Genomic DNA, 16,465 nt, shown 5'->3' on the forward strand with positions numbered 1-16,465 from the left:
AAGTTTCCCTGTTGGAGGAGCTAACGCTACGTTCCTTTTTTTCCCCCCCAAGATTTTATTTTTAAGTAATCTCTACACCCAGTGTAGGTTCAAACTCACAAACCAAAGTCAAGAGTCATGTGTTCCACTGACTTAAGCCAGCCAGATGCCCAGCACTATTTTTTAAAGTCTGTGATAGTCCAGGTCTGTAGTACATAATATATTGCCCTTTGTCAGTGTTGTACATAAGGATTTCCTCTAGCATGGACAGTATATGTTTCTTGCCATGTAAGGAAATATGGCTAATGGGAAATTAAACTGATAGATGAATAGAAGAAATGGGAGAACTCTGTGTGATTTCGGGGAATAATTTAGGGAAATGGGATTAATTGGGGTGTGAGATCCAGTTTTCGCTCTACTTATTTATTTATTTATTTTTTTTAAAGAGAGAGGGATACCAGGACCAGGGAAGGGCAGAGGGAGGAGGAAAAGGAGAATCTCAAGCAGGCTCCACAGTCAGTCAGAGCCCAGTGCAGGCTCGACCCCCATAACCCTGAAATCATAACCTGAGGGGAAATCAAGCGTTGGATGCTTCACCGATGAAGCCACCCAGGCGTCCCTAGTTTTGGCTTTACTCTTCGCTATACTGAGTAATTTGCTTAAAAATCTCATTGACTCTTGGTTCTCCCATCTTTGGAAATGAAAATTAGAGTAATACCCCATTTAATGAAGATTAAATGATTGAAAGTAATTTATAAAGCCCCATATTATTCTATCTATCTTCTATCTATCTATCTATCTATCTATTTATTTATTTATTTATTTGACAGACAGAGATCACAAGTAGGCAGAGAGGCAGGCAGGGAGAGAGAGGAGGAAGCAGGCTCTCTGCGGAACAGAGAGCCAGACGTGGGGCTCCATCCCAGGACCCTGGGATCATGACCTGAGCCAGAAGCAGAGGCTTTAACCCACTGAGCCACCCAGGTGCCCCCAAACCCCATGCATTTCTCCTGGACCTTCCTGACCCATGGCCAATGCATTCATAAGGGAAGAAAGAATCCAGGCCACGATTTCCATCTGTCCACAGATGAACTGCGTATCTCCCAGAGTGGAGAGTTTCTTGTGTCCACTCCTCCAGCCACTGCTCCATCCACCCATCCACTCACCATACTTTCACTGAGCCCTAGCCATGGGCTCTCATTATGCTCTCCATAAAGCTTTGAAAAATCAGTGCCATGGTTTCTCAGAGGTTTCTGACTCTGTGTGAGGAGAACTCAACTCAGCTTTCCAGAGTTCTCAATGTTTCCTTAAACCTGAGGAGTGAAGACGTAGAAAAATGTAAAACAAAAACAAAAACAAACAACACCCCCCCAAAGAAAACCAAACTAGGAATTGTTCAGGTGACATATGTTTTGGACATTTTCCAAACAGCATAATTACCTAAAATCAGTCTGACATTTATATCTCTAGCTTCCCATGCTTGTTAAAATACTTTTCTTGCTGAAATACTCATTGAGCTAAATTTCATCTAACATCTGGCCATTGTATAAATATAGCAATGAAAACATGTCTTGTTGCCTACACATTAGGTATAAATTTTAGAAATCCAATTAGTGTTTTATTCTTTCTGTGCGTTTTTTTTTCTTTGATTTTTCTTTAGTGCTGGAGCTACTTTCAGGCTCCTAACTGGAACTATAAGAATTCTAATATTTAACGCACATCTACACAACAGCAAAAGCAACTAGATTGAGGTATGGTACTTTGTAGTATTTCCTAAAGATTGTGGGATATTCCTTAAGTTCTTTATTCATTCATGCAATGAACATATATTGAGCGAAATGTCAAGCCTGGTGCTCGATGCTGAAGGTAGGGGATATGGAATAAATAAAATACCATCTTAGTCTTTAAGGAGTTTAGAAGCCAGTAGAGGAGACAGATACCTACACAAGCTCCTTCACTACGATGTGAAATACAGCTCTTGCCATGTTGCCTAACACTGACGAATGCTGTAAGAGAGGTACGTACCCATCCGGCTCAAAGGCATCATTTGCTACTCATCTGATGGGTGGCACACTATATAATTGATTGTCCTCGATTCTTCTCTAAGGGTCTATAGCTTCTCAAAATTGAGGAGCCTCTCAAACTAAGAACCCAAGGGAGTGTCCCAGTATTCCCTGTGCCTATATTATCCATCTGGGTAGGCAGAATCTGCCAGATGCCCTCAGGATGGATCCTCTAGTTAGCAATACCAGCCTCATCTGAGTGAACGTCTTGACTTTTAGATTCCCTATAATGCCAACTGACCTTCAAGGACCTATTCTGCGTGGATGTGAACATTTAGAAGTAAGCCCGCAAAAGCACAATGTTCACTGTGTACATCAGGGCCTAAATCGTGTATCCTCTGCAGCCTTTCCAAGAATGCATTCCCTTATATAGATTCCACCAGTCTTTCATCAAATCAGTCTTTCATGATTATACTCAAATATCTAAACCTTTGGGTCATTCTCAAGGATGCTCTTACATTTTAGCTTGGAAAAACTGGGAATGAATTTTCAAACATTGTCAGATGCAATGCTTACTTTTCAAACATTAAAAGTTTATTTGCACAAACTTAGTCGTATGAGATACAATGTAATTCATGAAAAGCAACCACAATGCTAATACTTAATAGATTTTTCCAAATATTAGATGTTACAGTTTAAATCACAACATTAGCTCTGATGTTGGAATAATATTTCAGTTAATAAATAATTGTGACTATAACCATATGTTCAGTTTATTCTCACCAGTTTATCATGAATTACAATTGTGATTTGGGTCATAAAAGTGATAAACAATTTTATTTTCATAAACTGCATGTTTATTTAATTAATGCCAAAGAGAATCTAAAAAGATATTCGAATGGGTTATAGAAATTGGGTGTAATTTTCAGCTCTTAGATTTTAACACGCGTGGGTAACACTATAACTGCTTTCCTAGGGTATGGTCATCTGCAAAAGTGAGTGGCCACAGTTTTTGAGCCTCAAATTAAATGTCTTCTATGTATTTCAGAGAACTATGAATTTCAGAAGTTACTGCTATTTTGGGGTGATCTATAAAGTATTACAATATCAATGCAAGCACACAAAATTTGTGGTAAAGAAAGTGAGTTTTGTATACTTTCAAGATAGTAGTCACATCTTCCTAATAATTTTGATGCCATACATATTAGGAAAGAATTACTTTCAGACATAAGATATTCTCAATTTGCCTGATCTTAGTGCTTATAATGAGAAGTTACATTGGCCTTGTATCGTCTGCTAAGGCTGTGTCTTGAGCTCCTACTGTCATCTAGTTGTCACAAAGGCAATTTCTCAGTCAATTTCTCAGTAGTATCAACACAAAGCAACAAAGGGCCTCGCCAGGATTAACGGTAGTGCTTGAATTCGTTACTCTATTTTGGAATTTTCTTATGTTACTGAATTTGAACCAGGAGGCTAAGTTGCCTGGTTTCATGGCCTAAGAGAATATTCTGTCTTATTTGGAATCAGACTCTAACAATTAATCAGATAGCTTAATGCCAAATCTATCTTATTTAAATATATCTAATCCTTTCAAAACCTTTTCCAGACAGCTAGGACCTATCGACGGCATTAGGAGAAGAGTCAGAAAGGGGAAGAATGTATGAAAAGCATCCAGTGGTAGAAACAAGGTGTAGGAATCTTACATTTAGCCAAAAATTCAGGTACCGGACAATATTTCCTTCTGTTGTAAAAGTTTAGGACTCTGGGGGAATAAAAAAGGCAACTTCAACAATGAAATAATACATTCAAATGTTGGGCCCCAAATATTTAAGAAAGCCCCCAAACTTAAATACGTCCCTTACCCTTTGTATTTCTTTCCACAAACTATATACATTTTCATTGTAGGGACCATCTTACAGTTTTGGGGTGCTTGTTGTATTTTTCCATAGGGAAGAGACGCTCGGCATTGCTTCCTGGCTGGGTATAATTCATTTATGTCCTTCCAGTTTTTTCTCTCTGATCTCTTTTCTGTCTATCTGTCAGCGGCTCTCTCCTGGGAGCGGCGTGATGCACTTCATTAATAAGAAGGGATTAAAGGAAAAAGCCCTCGTCTCCTAATACACTTGGATAATTTGGTGCCATCCACAAGGCAATAGACCCCTGCTGCATAGATGTCATTAGAAAGGTACAATTTCATTACTTTTTACTGGCAGAGCCTTGAGTGAAATACAAAATATGTTGTCTCATATGCAGGGGAAAAAAAAGTGCCAAAGCTTTCATTGACTCTACGCCTCTAAAATATTAGAACGCAAAAATATATTTTATGGTTTTTACATTTGTATTGCCTTCCCTTAGTTGTCCTTGAAATCAAGCTTTTATTAAATACTGAGCAAAATCAAGATTCGAAGAAATTTATTTACATTCTTAAATCCTAAATGAAATTCATAAATTTTTATTAACTAACACAAACCTACTAAGTGCCAGGCACTCTGCTGGTGGCTGGAAAGCAATTTACAAAAACATCATTCATGCCTTTTTTTTTTTTTTTTAAGCACTAACTTATTAAATACTCTAACTAGAAGTGAGTATAAAAGTGAGTGCATAAGAAGTAAACCACATGGCTGAATAAAATGGATTGTAAGCTAGCAAACGGTAAGCATATTAAAGAAATCTTTTTAACTTATGCTTGTTAACCTCAATGCTGAGCTGACATATTTGACCTGGCTGATAGCATTATCTTTTGAGCGTACATCAGCCTTCCCCGCCCGACCCTCCATTTTCAGCCGTTAGTGGTATACTGTGCAAACATTTGAAAAGACAGGCATAAACCATCGTGAGAATCTCACCCTGTTTCCTATAGATGCCTCCCCAAATAGGAAATGATCGATGGGGTCTCCCTGGTTGGAGACTGTGGCTGGCCACACATCTGAGCAAGCCGTCTGGGGTTTAGGAATCTGCCATGAAAACCACCAGTGGCGCTCCCAGGCGTTGCCCTGGTGTGGTGACTCCCTGGGGACCTTGAGCATCACTTTCTTAGCACCAAAGAGAATCAGGTTGAACAGTGGTCCATTATGTCACTGCCACAGACACGCGTCTGCCACTAACTCTAAAAAGTGGCACACGTTTGGAGCCGTGTGTGGGAGAAGAAAGCCCTTGATGATCAGCTTATTTCCAAGCCATTCTTTGCAGGGCTGGGTTTTTGCTTCCCTACTAGCTGTGTTTTCAGTTAAACTGTCATTTGCAGCTCTTTGTCTAAGACAAAGTCTAGCCTGGGTGGTTAAGATGCTAGAGACTGGGGTTCCCAGAGACCATTCTACTAACTAGGCACAGCCGTTCAGGAAGAACGACATGTCTCAACAAATACTTGAGTTAGTAATAAAAATGCTTAAAAACAGTGTTGGGTTCCTAGGTACAGTATCTCTAAAAATGAAAGATCGGTTGTCTAGTCTGCTCTGCATATGCAGTGTTCTCATGTCCTCACCCTTACACTCTGCAACCATGGCCTTCCTTGTTTCTCCTGCATTTTCACTCATTAAAATACCATCGCACGCCACACTGAAGACTATCAACGAACCTATGAGACGCGAGAAAGCAGCAGAAATGGGGGCCAGGCAGGGCCCCACCTACCACCTTCCAGAGTGAGCAGAGCTTAATAACAAAAAGTTAGGATTCAGCTAGTTATGTTCTTGTTATCAAAAAGAAATCTCAAAAAAAAAAAAATCTCAACTAATGTTTAAATATAGACAACCAAAGTCACAAACAAACAAAACCCCGCGTTTTGCCAATAAATTAAAAAAATAAGCAACATGGTTAAGTGGTTAAATGCTTCGATTGTTAACCTCATGTGGTGTATTTGAGGACGGGCACTGAAAACAGATCAACTATTTGATTCCAGAATATAGATTCCTTTTTCCTTATGATTTTTTTAGAATGGCAATTTTTCCTCCACTCCAGTAAGATCATATGAGTCTGTTTGTCCTGTTTGTCTTAATAGCTGTTTCTTATGATTTGGATGTTTTTTTAGGTGGAAACAATAAATATACAGGGTTTCTGAACATTCTTCAGATTTCTGGGCTTTCTGTCTGCATTATCTTGGGTGCTGAGGAAGAGGAAGGAATATTATGAATTGGAGTTCAGATTGAAAGTTGGGTATTTGACATATATAAAATGGAAACAATTCATTAACAATGACCCTTGTTAATGTTGTCTTGCTGAGGTAGTTTATAGTAAGGGACTGCTCATAAAAGAGCATGTTATATTTCCTCTCTTGAATATGCATGACTCTGTGACATACTGTCCCTTGCCATTGAAAAACTTGACTTAATGGAATAAATACTCAAACAAGGATCAACAATCCCAGGGACATAGTATCGGTGGATTAACCTGATAGGTGTGTCTCTAAATTCTGCCAGGCAAGACTTAACCAAATCTTGATCGACATTTTAAAGTGATTATTCATGAACGGCAGCAGGATTCACTGGATTCATATTTGTTTTGGGGACACTTTAAGAAGACTTCTTTTTTAGATTTGGAATTCACAATAGGTTTCTTCCATTCCTCCTCAGTGGAACAAAGAAATATTTTTTATCTACCCTGAATAATAAGACATGAGAAAACAACCCTGTGCATGGCTAATTTATAACAAATCTGTTTCCTTAATGGGTGGAAGGAAATCTGAGGACAGTTCTGAGGGTTCCTGTCTGCTTTCAGTGCCATCTTCTAGTCATACGGAAGACAGCACCTCGCCCGACGGGTCTTTCCCCTTCTTCTCCTCGCCCCGGTCAATGTCAATCACGTGCACCACTCCGGGTTTGAGGATCAGGTCGTCAGTCTCTACCTGACTCCTGTTGTCCTCCACCTCCATGTAGCTCCCCTTCGTTTGCTGGGCAGCTTTGCTGAAGGCTTCTTTCAAACGACGTTTGAGTTCAACATCTGGACAGAAGACGTACTCGTAAAGGCCACCAGCGAGGACAGCTCCTATTATCGGTCCAACCCAATATATCTGGGGGAAAAGAGGGAGAGTTATGGAGTGAAAGTGGAGGAAAACTATTGCTTTGAACAACTCATGAATCTAGAGCCCAGCTGGATGACATTAAGGGAGCCAATGTGCTGTGCAGAAGAAAGCAGGATTGGAAAGAATATAAGAAAATGTATCATCTGCACATCAGAAATCCGTAAACTGCTAAATAACATGTAAACGGAAAACAGGGAAAGGCTGTTTTCGCTTTTCTTGCTTTTATTAGTTATTTCCTTTCCATTTCTTGATAATCCTTAAAGTTGAGATAGCTCTTTTTTGGGGGGGTGGGAACGGCACATAAAGTGTGCACTAAGAGTTCTTCAACTGAAAAAAAAAAAAAAGAATTTCTGGAGAGTACTTCTCTTATTTTCTTAATATTGCCATCTTATGTTGGTTTCCCACCTAACTGCGATCAACACACAGATGTTATCGTTTGAGATCTAGTTATTCAGCAGGATGTGATCGATGGAATCCCAGTGCCCAGCTCCACCACTCAACAATCTGGTGAGTTCTTGCATCAATACCGTGACTTCTTAAATATTAATTTCCTCATCTGCAAAGTGGGGATTATAATAATGCAGACTTCACCGGTTGTAAAAATTCAATGGAAATAATCCTTGTAAAGTACTTATTTCTTCCAATTTCATAGCAACAGGCTCCATTCCATGTTTCCTAGACAATATAAAGTTGTATGTGAATAGGCTGGCGATAAGTCATCTCCTGTATGTTACATGATTTCCTTCCCTAAAATCTGGTGATTTGATTTAATAGAAAACCTCATGATTTGTTTTTCACTCTTCTTTCATCCTCATGGTTCCTATCCATGGTCACTAGGTGAAAAAAACCCAGTACCTTGTTTATGGGTGATAGTTAGGTGAGGATTAGTAACTCTATAGGATTTTTCATTCAACAAATGGAAGCCTTTTATCATACCGTTATTGTGTTTAGAGTAAACTAAATGTTAAGTTTTGGTAAACTTCCGGCATTTACTTGGAGTACATATATGCAGCAGAAAAGCAGACATTCATTCAACAGATTCAGTGGAGCAACGGAAACTTCGTTTACTGAGCCAGCTGTACTTAGCATTTTTCTTATATTAACTCCCATGATTCCAACAGAAACCTTTGAGGTAGATATGATTATTGTCCTGATTTTATGGGTAAGAAACGGATACCTTGAGAGGGCAAGAAGCTTGCTTAGGATTTCATGCTTAGCAAGTGCTGGAGCTGGGATTTCGGGTGTGTATGAGTTTAAACTTCTCTTTTGAACTACTGCCCTGCTTTTTAGGAGACTCCCCTTTTCTCAATTGAAAAAAAAATAGAAGGAATGCTTCTGGCTTAAGACACTCTCTGTAAGTGAATTTCATGTAGCATCCTCATTGATAATTCTAAAGAAAATTCAAAATTTGAGCTGTTGCTGATCTCATATGAAGTATCATATGGAAACTCTCAGTAGAGTGGTTACAAGGAACAAGCTCCTTATCCTGAACAGAAAGAAAGCATGTAAAAGTTGACCTTCTCCCTGCCCAATCCGAGAAGAAACTAGATCCTCCTTTAAGTGTCTTTGCCCTCTGCTCGTTAGACATGTTCTAGTCCCCATGCTACAACTCCCACAAGGGAGGCAAAGGTCTTCTAAATAATTAATTAGATGCATCCCCAAAACTCCAACGCAGAAGACATCTAGTTACACGCTCCCCCAAAAGAGCAAATCTCAGTTTCAAGTGTTATTCTCAAACAAAAGTCATAACATACTTTAAAAGGACTTTCAAAATTTATAAAGGTAAATAATTTTTCTTGCTAAAAATATATATATATGGAAAGTGCGAAGAGGAAAGCTGAAACAGTGTCATTACACTATCTAGAAAACTCAACATTTTGGTGTTCTTATAGTCTATCAGTTAAGCTCTCTGTCTGTAAATATGCTGTAAATTAGTTCTAAAATCCATACACCTATTGCTACAGAATGGGCCTTTGTGTTCATTGGGATTAAGTTTGTTATAAAATAGCAATAAGGGGAAACCTTTAATTCAGTCAACAAGTTAAGAAGTTTCCTATTAGTCGAATTTTAGCTGGCCTACCACAACCACTAGGTAATTAATAAAAATATATACTTTTACCCACATTTTAAAGTCCTCATAACTGAAATTAATACTTGCTATTTGTCTAAATTGTAATTATAAAAATAGTTTGAATTTAAGAAAGTTGAACTTACAGTTGTACTTTTACCATTAATAACTATATACTGCCCCTTAAAAATTTCCATTCCTGTTAATATGGCACATTTTGAGACATAACTGGAAATATCAGTGGCAAAATGACCCATCCTGTGGGTGGTATATATTGACATGTTTTGCACGGTTGGGTCCAAAATCTGGCTTTTGAGCACTGACTCTCATTCTTTGATTGAAATTACGTCTAAAGGCTCCGTATACTTTCTGAGCAGGGAATGTCGATAGTGGTGGTGGGATTTCCTCTCATTTGTAATGTGCACTGCGGTTGAGAGGATGTAACTGGGTCAATAATGACTGTATGAATGAGATTAAAACACAAGTGACGTAGAGCTATATTCTTGAATTAAAAATAAAATTTGTAAAACAGCCTTCACAGCACATCCATGACAATCAAAGGCAGCCCTACTTGAGGCTGGCTTACGTAGGTCTCCTGTTTTTACTGGTTATTTTAAGTTCGTCTAGGAGTTGCCTTAAAACTGCCATATTATTCACTTCATGGATTTCTGTTCCGTTCCTGTGTTGTAAGAAACAAATGAAATAGAACGGATTGCGGTATTTAGAAATGGACATCCTTACGCTCTGGAAGCACTGCCACCCCATAAATAAGTAGGTTAGCCAGGACGCTGGAAAGCATGTTTCAGCTATGGTTATGGTCATAATGGCATAAACATTTGCATCATTTATTCCTCTCCATCTGCAGTTCAGATGCTTCCAGCTCACATACTATTAATTGGGTTCATGCTTTTGTAAACAAAAAAGATAAATATTTTTGCTATGGGCAGTGCTTTTAAGCATTTCTTTCTTCTTTTTTTTTTTAATTTTTTTGCAAGTGTATATTTTGTTATTGCCAGGAAGGCTTTAGTTTCAGAGATTGAAACCCCGTATTCACCAAACACCCTGATTTTCGCTTGTTCCCCATAGGTTCAGTCTATCAGATACAGTGCCCAGAGCAGTGCTGATTAAAAAAGAAAGACTATTATGGAAGGCCCTGAATAGATATAAGATATGATGTTTTATAGTAAATTTGGTCTAGTCTCTCCCTGGTCTCTATGAAAAGTATAGGAAAGTGGGGACTCAAGGTTGGAAGGGAGTAAGAAAGCTGGCAAGCAAAGAAGAAAAAAAAAAAAAAGCTTTGTGGGTAATTGTCCCCAACTGTAGGAGGACAGGAATTATCAACATGATGGTTACCCAGTGGTTTTCCCAATTTCCCATGATAACTGCAGGTCCAAAAGATCGGGCGGGGTTCATGCTGGCACCGGTGTAATTGATCTACAGGAAAAAAGAAAACAACTTCAGACATTGCTGAGACGGGACTAGTAGCAGGAAGCGTACACTGCAATTTGCTACCATTTGCCAAGTCAGGTAGAGGAACTGTCAAGATGTTAGCAGCTATATCAACATTTCTGAAAGTTAACAAAGTTAACAAAATAATCACCTAAAATGGATAGACGTGGCTGGATACTAAAGAACTACAGTTGTAAAACACATCTTTAAGCCAGCTCTAGGGTGAGAGTAAATGAAATGAGTCAATTATTTAAATGGACTTGGAAACTTACTGCAAATAAATGTCCAATTGCAACAGAAAATCCAATTGCTAAAGCTACTGAACCAGTGACATCAGTCCGTTTGGAATCACAGCTGGCAAAAATAGTAAACACCAACTGAAATGTGATGATCAACTCCACCAGGAGACCGTGACCAGCGGTAAGATTTCCATGAACCTAGAAAGAGAAAAATGCTCCATCTGAATTGAAGCACGAGTATATTTTCTGTGATAACATATCATAGTGAAAGGCATACTTCATCACTGGAAAAAGCAATGGTTAATTTGAATCATCTCTTCTACCCCACAAGTGAGATGCTCCCCCTGCTTCCAAAAAAAAGAAAAAAAAAAAACATTTCCACTCATTTTGGGTCATCACAGATAGTTAATTACTCGTACAATGACCAAGCGGGAATTTGTGCTGAATGTTCTTTTCTACAAAGGAAGCAAAAGTGTGCCACTGCTGCACTTAACTTATAAAGGAGTTTCTTGAGAATCTTATAATTTTATAAGGCAATGATTAAATCCATTAATTAGGTTTAAATTAATTAATATACATTTCAATTAAAATTTAAACTGTGTGTGGGTTTTTTTTAATCAATCCTGGTGCTGAGCTAACAACTGATGTTCCTAACCAGTTAAGGACAAAACTAGGATCAAGCGCCAATTTATTGTTCTAAGTGTGGCCCTTGATGTAGATCATTTTAAATCTCATGAATGTGATAGGAAACAAAATAGTTTCTTCTGCTAGTGCACCAACAAGTAGTTGTAATAAAAAAAATGCCTTAAGCTAAATATATAGTCTAGTATATTCGCTAGGATGGGAGCAAGAGCAGGGGGAAAAAAACCCCCACAACTTTTGTGCCACCTAGCCTAATAATATTCAAGTCACTAGATGACGAACAATGATTATATATGGATACAATCAATGTTGCTGGGATGAGTTTTCAAGCATATCAAGAGTCATCAGAAATCCTCTAAGAAGAAGACACACTCTCCGTCTCCCTTGCGGACCTGGGCCTGCGGCGCTGGGCCCTGTCAGCCTCGGGCCCCGGGGCGATTTTAGGAAATTCTCTCAGGCTATTGGGGTGTCATGTAGCAGGGGTCTGCAAGAAGCCTGGAGTCCTAGTTTGAAAATAAGAGCCAAAGATGCTACCGTGGTGACCCCCAAGCCCCCCACCACACTGGAAGGTGTGACGAGGTAGAGAATCCCGGCTCCGATGATGGCACCCAGGCACTGGGCTGTGACGTAGAAGACAGACTTGGCGATGCTGATCTTCCTGGTGCACACCATGGCCACTGTCACAGCGGGGTTGATGTGGCCGCCGCTGATGTGGCCAAAGCACTGTACCATAGTTGCAATGCTGAGTCCGAAGCAAAGGGAGATGAGAACCATGTCGACGGGTAGGGGCTTTTCTGTCCCCCCCCAGTTGATGGTGGATCCCAGGCTGAGGAGAACAAAGATGAGCATAGCCAGAAATTCTGCTGTGACGGCCTTCCAGAAAGCTTGAGTCCAGACCCCTCTGAAGGCCACCATGATGTTCTCTCTTCTACACAATGGTCCACACTTACTGAAAAGAAAACAAATGGTATCAGTCTAACCTAAGCAGGGTTCAGGAATTTGGGTGAAGACTCCGGGCGTACATGTAATCTTGCCCAACTGTGGGGAATGGCCCTCTCCAAGGCTATTTGCATATCAAGAAAGAATGCTTCCAGGAAACCTTCCTAATTAATGGTCTCCTTAACAGTCAAATGGTGACGCTGGCCTCCTTTTATTTAGTAGTCAAAACAGTCAAAGCTCTTTCAGTAGCACCGATGAGTGCCTAGAAAGGGAAATACGGTTTCTTCAGTGTCTTAAGGAATGAAGAAGGGAATACATGTACTTCAGAGCAAGAGTTAATTCCCTCAGAGTAAGTTTCTAAGCTTCACTGTACTTTTCACATGCCATTTAGAGTCTGAACGTAAAGCAATACACACACACAAAAAGGGAGGTTTTTTTTTTTTTTTTTTTTTGCCGTTTTGCCCTTGGTTACACAAAAAGGCATTCTGAAAATGGGTTTGTGGAACGCGATGCTCCTCTTCCCCAGCAGAGACCGCGGATTTCGGGAGCAGGCCCGCGAGGAGGCCGGGGCGCTGAAGCTGGTCTTTGGAGAAGCCGGGTCGTTCCGGGGAGGGGAGCTCAGGGTGACGGGCAGGGGCGGTGGGAGCTGCCAGGGCCGGAGCGGCGACGGGGACACGCTCTCCGTCTCCCTTGCGGACCTGGGCGCGCGGCGCTGGGCCGTGTCAGCCTCGGGCCCCGGGGGAGCGGCCACCCCCGCGCGGGTGCCAGGTGGACAAACAGTCGCGGCCCCGCCCCCGCCCCGCCCCCGCCCCGGACCTGTCCCAGGCGTCCCGGCAGCCACAGCTGCATCCCGGCCTCCGTCGTGCTTTTGGAAGCCTGGGGGACAGTCCCATCTTGTGCCCTACCCTTTCTCGACCCCCAGCGTGACCCCTCAGACATGATTCCCCAAAGAGACCCTGCAGGCGGGTGTGGACGCCCCAGGCACCCGGTCCGCGCCCTCCAGGGGCAGCCCAGTTTGGACCGGGGGGGGGGGGGCGCTGGGCAGAGGGCAGGAGGCTGCACGGGGAGTGGCTGTTCCTCCGCGTGTTCTTGGCGGCCTTCTCCTCCGCCTGCGTGGCCCAGAAAGACGGCGGGGACCTTGTGTGTGTATTGGGGCGGGGGGGGGGGGGGGTGCAGCAAGCACTTTCTTCCTCCAGTCTGTTTTCCTCTTAACTGTCCGAGGATCTTCGGAAGGAGAAGGGATCGGGTTTGAGGATATTAATGCCAACTGCTGCTTTGGGTAAGAAGTGGCTAGAATTCCCAATGTGGGGTACCATTACTCTAGTTATCCCATTATTCAAGACATTTGGCCTTATCCTTTTCCCGTGATAGTGGTGAGAGGGAAGGAGTGTGGAAACACTGATCACCAGAGGGTTATGAAAAAAGAGGCGAGAAAGCCAGGTATTTGAACGGATTAGAGTTATTAGAGCTTTTCCCTTGATGTATAAGGAAGAGGAACATCCCCCACCCCCACCCCGCGCCCAGCCTGGGTTCTGGATGAGCAGTGGGGAAATGCTGGGCCGAAAGAGCTAGGGAACTCTCCCTTGACCTTTAGGATCTTAGCTCAGCCTCTGGTTTGATACCGGGCTTTGCTTCCGAGTTGGAAGGAGAAACCCATTTTTGGCCCAAACCCGGCGGCTCCGGAGGGGGCACAGCCTGCTCTGCCTGTCCTAGGTGTCCCCTGCCTGTGAACTCCTCTAAGCAATTACAAGAAAGCCCAGCGGAGAGGACAATGGCATCATAATCCCTAGAGAAAGAGAAAATAAAGAGCCAAAACAGCTCTTGGAATGGAGCAGGAAGCATGCCCTGAGGGAGACATTAAAAATATCCCCAAGGGGGAGAAACTTAAAGAACTCACAGATTGAAAAGAAGCTAGGAATGGGGCTTCTGAACTCACCAGCAGCCCTGGCTGCAGCCAGAGGCGAGGGGCAAAGGGGCCACCACAGGTGCTGGTCGTCTATGGCTGGATTAAGTGGGGAAAAGGAAGAGGACAAAGCAGAAAGCCAAGGAGGCTGGTGGGCAGGACGCCTCAGGTCCCATTTCAACAGCAGGTTCACCAGGAGAGGCGGACTCTGGCAAAAGGCCGCCTCCTGGCTACACCCCGGCTCTTTCACTCTCCCCAGCCCCCCAAGTTCTGTCTCTCTGCCTCTTCTCTCCCGCCTCTCCAGAGACCTAATTTAAGAAACTCACTTGCTCTTTCAGCTTCAAATTTTCATCAGCCAAAGGAATTAAAACAACACCAAAAAAAAAAAAAAAAAATTAAAAACCCCAATAGATAAATATACTCCTAAACAGTGTTTTTTAGCTTTTTTTTGGAAAACCCACAGAATCTGATGTCCTTCCAGGGCAGAGCGAACAGCCTCAGTTAGCTGCAAACCCCAGAGTTGCCAGGCAGCACATACATACCCCTGACCTTCCAAGCGCTCACCTCGGCAGGCAGAGTCTGTCATAGCTCCTGTTATTATCAGCGATGCTCCCTTATGCGTTCATACTCTCGGAAAAATGGATCAACACTATTTGTTTTGCTTCTCTCGCCCCAGAACAAAGGGGGTTTGTTGATGTGTCCGGGTTGTACTGAACCGGACACATTACTTTCTAGCTGAGCACACAGCCTGATCCACTTCTGGACAGCTGAGCCTCCCGGTGAGTAATTTTTCTGATGAAAAATACTGCAGATAGATTTCCTTCCATAGGGTAATTTCCCTGTGCATGCACAGGTCTCAGATATTTGGAGGATTTTGCAATAAAGCATCCTTTTTTTTCTTCTCCCTTCCCTATGCCTCTCTTATGATTATGCCAAGTACCCAGATCTAAAAGAATCACCTACCTGCCCTATAGTTTCCTTCTAGATTCTGTCTGAGAAGACACATAGATCTATAATAAAAGAGAGTTTCATCTTTTGGCCCCGCACTTTGTTCCCTTAAGGCAAAGAAGGACTTACCCCCACTGCCTTGCTGCAGGTCTGCCACTCATGCCTTCCCTGGCCAGAGTGCAGCTCTCATTGCCTGCCCTGCAGCTCCCAGTGCACTGGGAGTCAGATTACGGCCACTTGTCTGATTGGGTTTTTGGAGTGTAGGGGTGGAAAGACTCTGCACCATGTGGCAATCGTCAAGTTATATTTGAACTTGAAATAACTTCTCTCTACCTGATCGCCGTAGACACAGGGCATTTCAGGAACACAAAATGTTTGCTTACATTGCATTTCTTTAGCTGGTAATCTTTGAAATTGAGGATTTCCCCCAATTTTATTTCGATTCTTCTCACCACAGTGGATTGCTGAGCATTTGTCTTGGTTGGTTATGTGTCGTAGTTGAAATTGGGCACCTATGAGAAAACAGATTTGTGTTATCCAGCAGTTGAGATGGGTTGAGATCTGGGCTGTAGTACATTTGCTTTTGAGAGGCTGAATTTCCAGTGGCTTCTTTTGAAGTTTTTGATCTGAGAAGTAGCGTTTTAAGTACAGTAGATAAGTCCATTTGTAGCTGGGTAACAGTGATTTGGATAACAGGAAAATAGGAAAAATAGGAAATAAGACTATTGCAGGGTGTTCTATTGACTGTTACGTTAATAACAATTGTTGAGTAAGAAGTAGTAAATTTAAAAATATGGAGGTTGAGTGGGGATAAAATTTTTGGAAATGGAATGCAAATTTAATATCTGCAAACCTAGGGACAAGCCTGACGACATCATTTGTGGGGCCTGGTTCGGAAGAAAGCATCACAACTATTATTTTCTGTTTTCTCGTCTCGTCTAGGGACTTAGGGTTTCGGAATGGGTGAGGAACCATTAGAGAGGGGTGAAAATTTTGAGTGTGAATTTCGGAGAAACATTTTATTATTCTCTCAAGCATTCTCAGATAACAAAAGTTGTTGACTTTACATCCTTAAGAATGGGGTCGCACAGTATGGTTGTCCATGGGGTGAGGGTTTAGGGGATTAGCCTTGTTAAAATGTGCTCCCTAAAGGTAGGAATAAATTCTGTCGAGAGGGGGAAGGGGTCATTGATGTGAATTCACAAAGAACACGTAAACAATTTGATGTTGTTTCTTAAAGGCCTTAATCATTCAGATTTTAGAGTACAATTAAAAAAGAAC

The 16,465-nt window shown here is 41.8% G+C and overlaps 1 protein-coding gene across 2 annotated transcripts; it reads right to left on the reverse strand.

Moving 5' to 3' along the window:
• Positions 1-2,554: 2,554 nt before the first annotated feature.
• AQP4 (aquaporin 4) lies at positions 2,555-15,412 on the reverse strand. 2 transcript variants are annotated; one of them, XM_059409396.1, is made up of 5 exons: positions 15,314-15,412; positions 11,929-12,343; positions 10,786-10,950; positions 10,418-10,498; positions 2,555-6,984 (listed from the first exon to the last, which is right to left on the reverse strand). In XM_059409396.1, exons 1-5 carry the CDS (start codon positions 15,343-15,345, stop codon positions 6,706-6,708), a joined length of 972 nt encoding a protein of 323 aa, XP_059265379.1. In that variant the 5' UTR covers positions 15,346-15,412; the 3' UTR covers positions 2,555-6,705. The 2 variants fall into 2 exon arrangements, with proteins under 2 accessions (XP_059265379.1, XP_059265380.1); XM_059409397.1 differs by lacking the exon at positions 15,314-15,412 and adding an exon at positions 14,270-14,371.
• Between the last annotated feature and the right edge of the window lie 1,053 nt (positions 15,413-16,465).

The sequence above is a fragment of the Mustela nigripes genome, chromosome 8 (genome assembly GCF_022355385.1).
Source record: "Mustela nigripes isolate SB6536 chromosome 8, MUSNIG.SB6536, whole genome shotgun sequence".
Lineage (NCBI taxonomy): Eukaryota > Metazoa > Chordata > Mammalia > Carnivora > Mustelidae > Mustela > Mustela nigripes.

What these genes read in the sequence shown, in the direction of transcription:
- AQP4 (XM_059409396.1), bottom strand. Translation starts at nt 15,345, where the DNA reads ATGAGTGGCAGACCTGCAGCAAGGCAGTGGGG. An exon ending in CCTGCAGCAAGGCAGTGGGG is followed by an intron (nt 12,344 to 15,313) that starts GTAAGTCCTTCT and finishes TTTTCTTTTCAG; the next exon opens with TAAGTGTGGACCATTGTGTA. An exon ending in GGGGCTTGGGGGTCACCACG is followed by an intron (nt 10,951 to 11,928) that starts GTAGCATCTTTG and finishes TTCTCTTTCTAG; the next exon opens with GTTCATGGAAATCTTACCGC.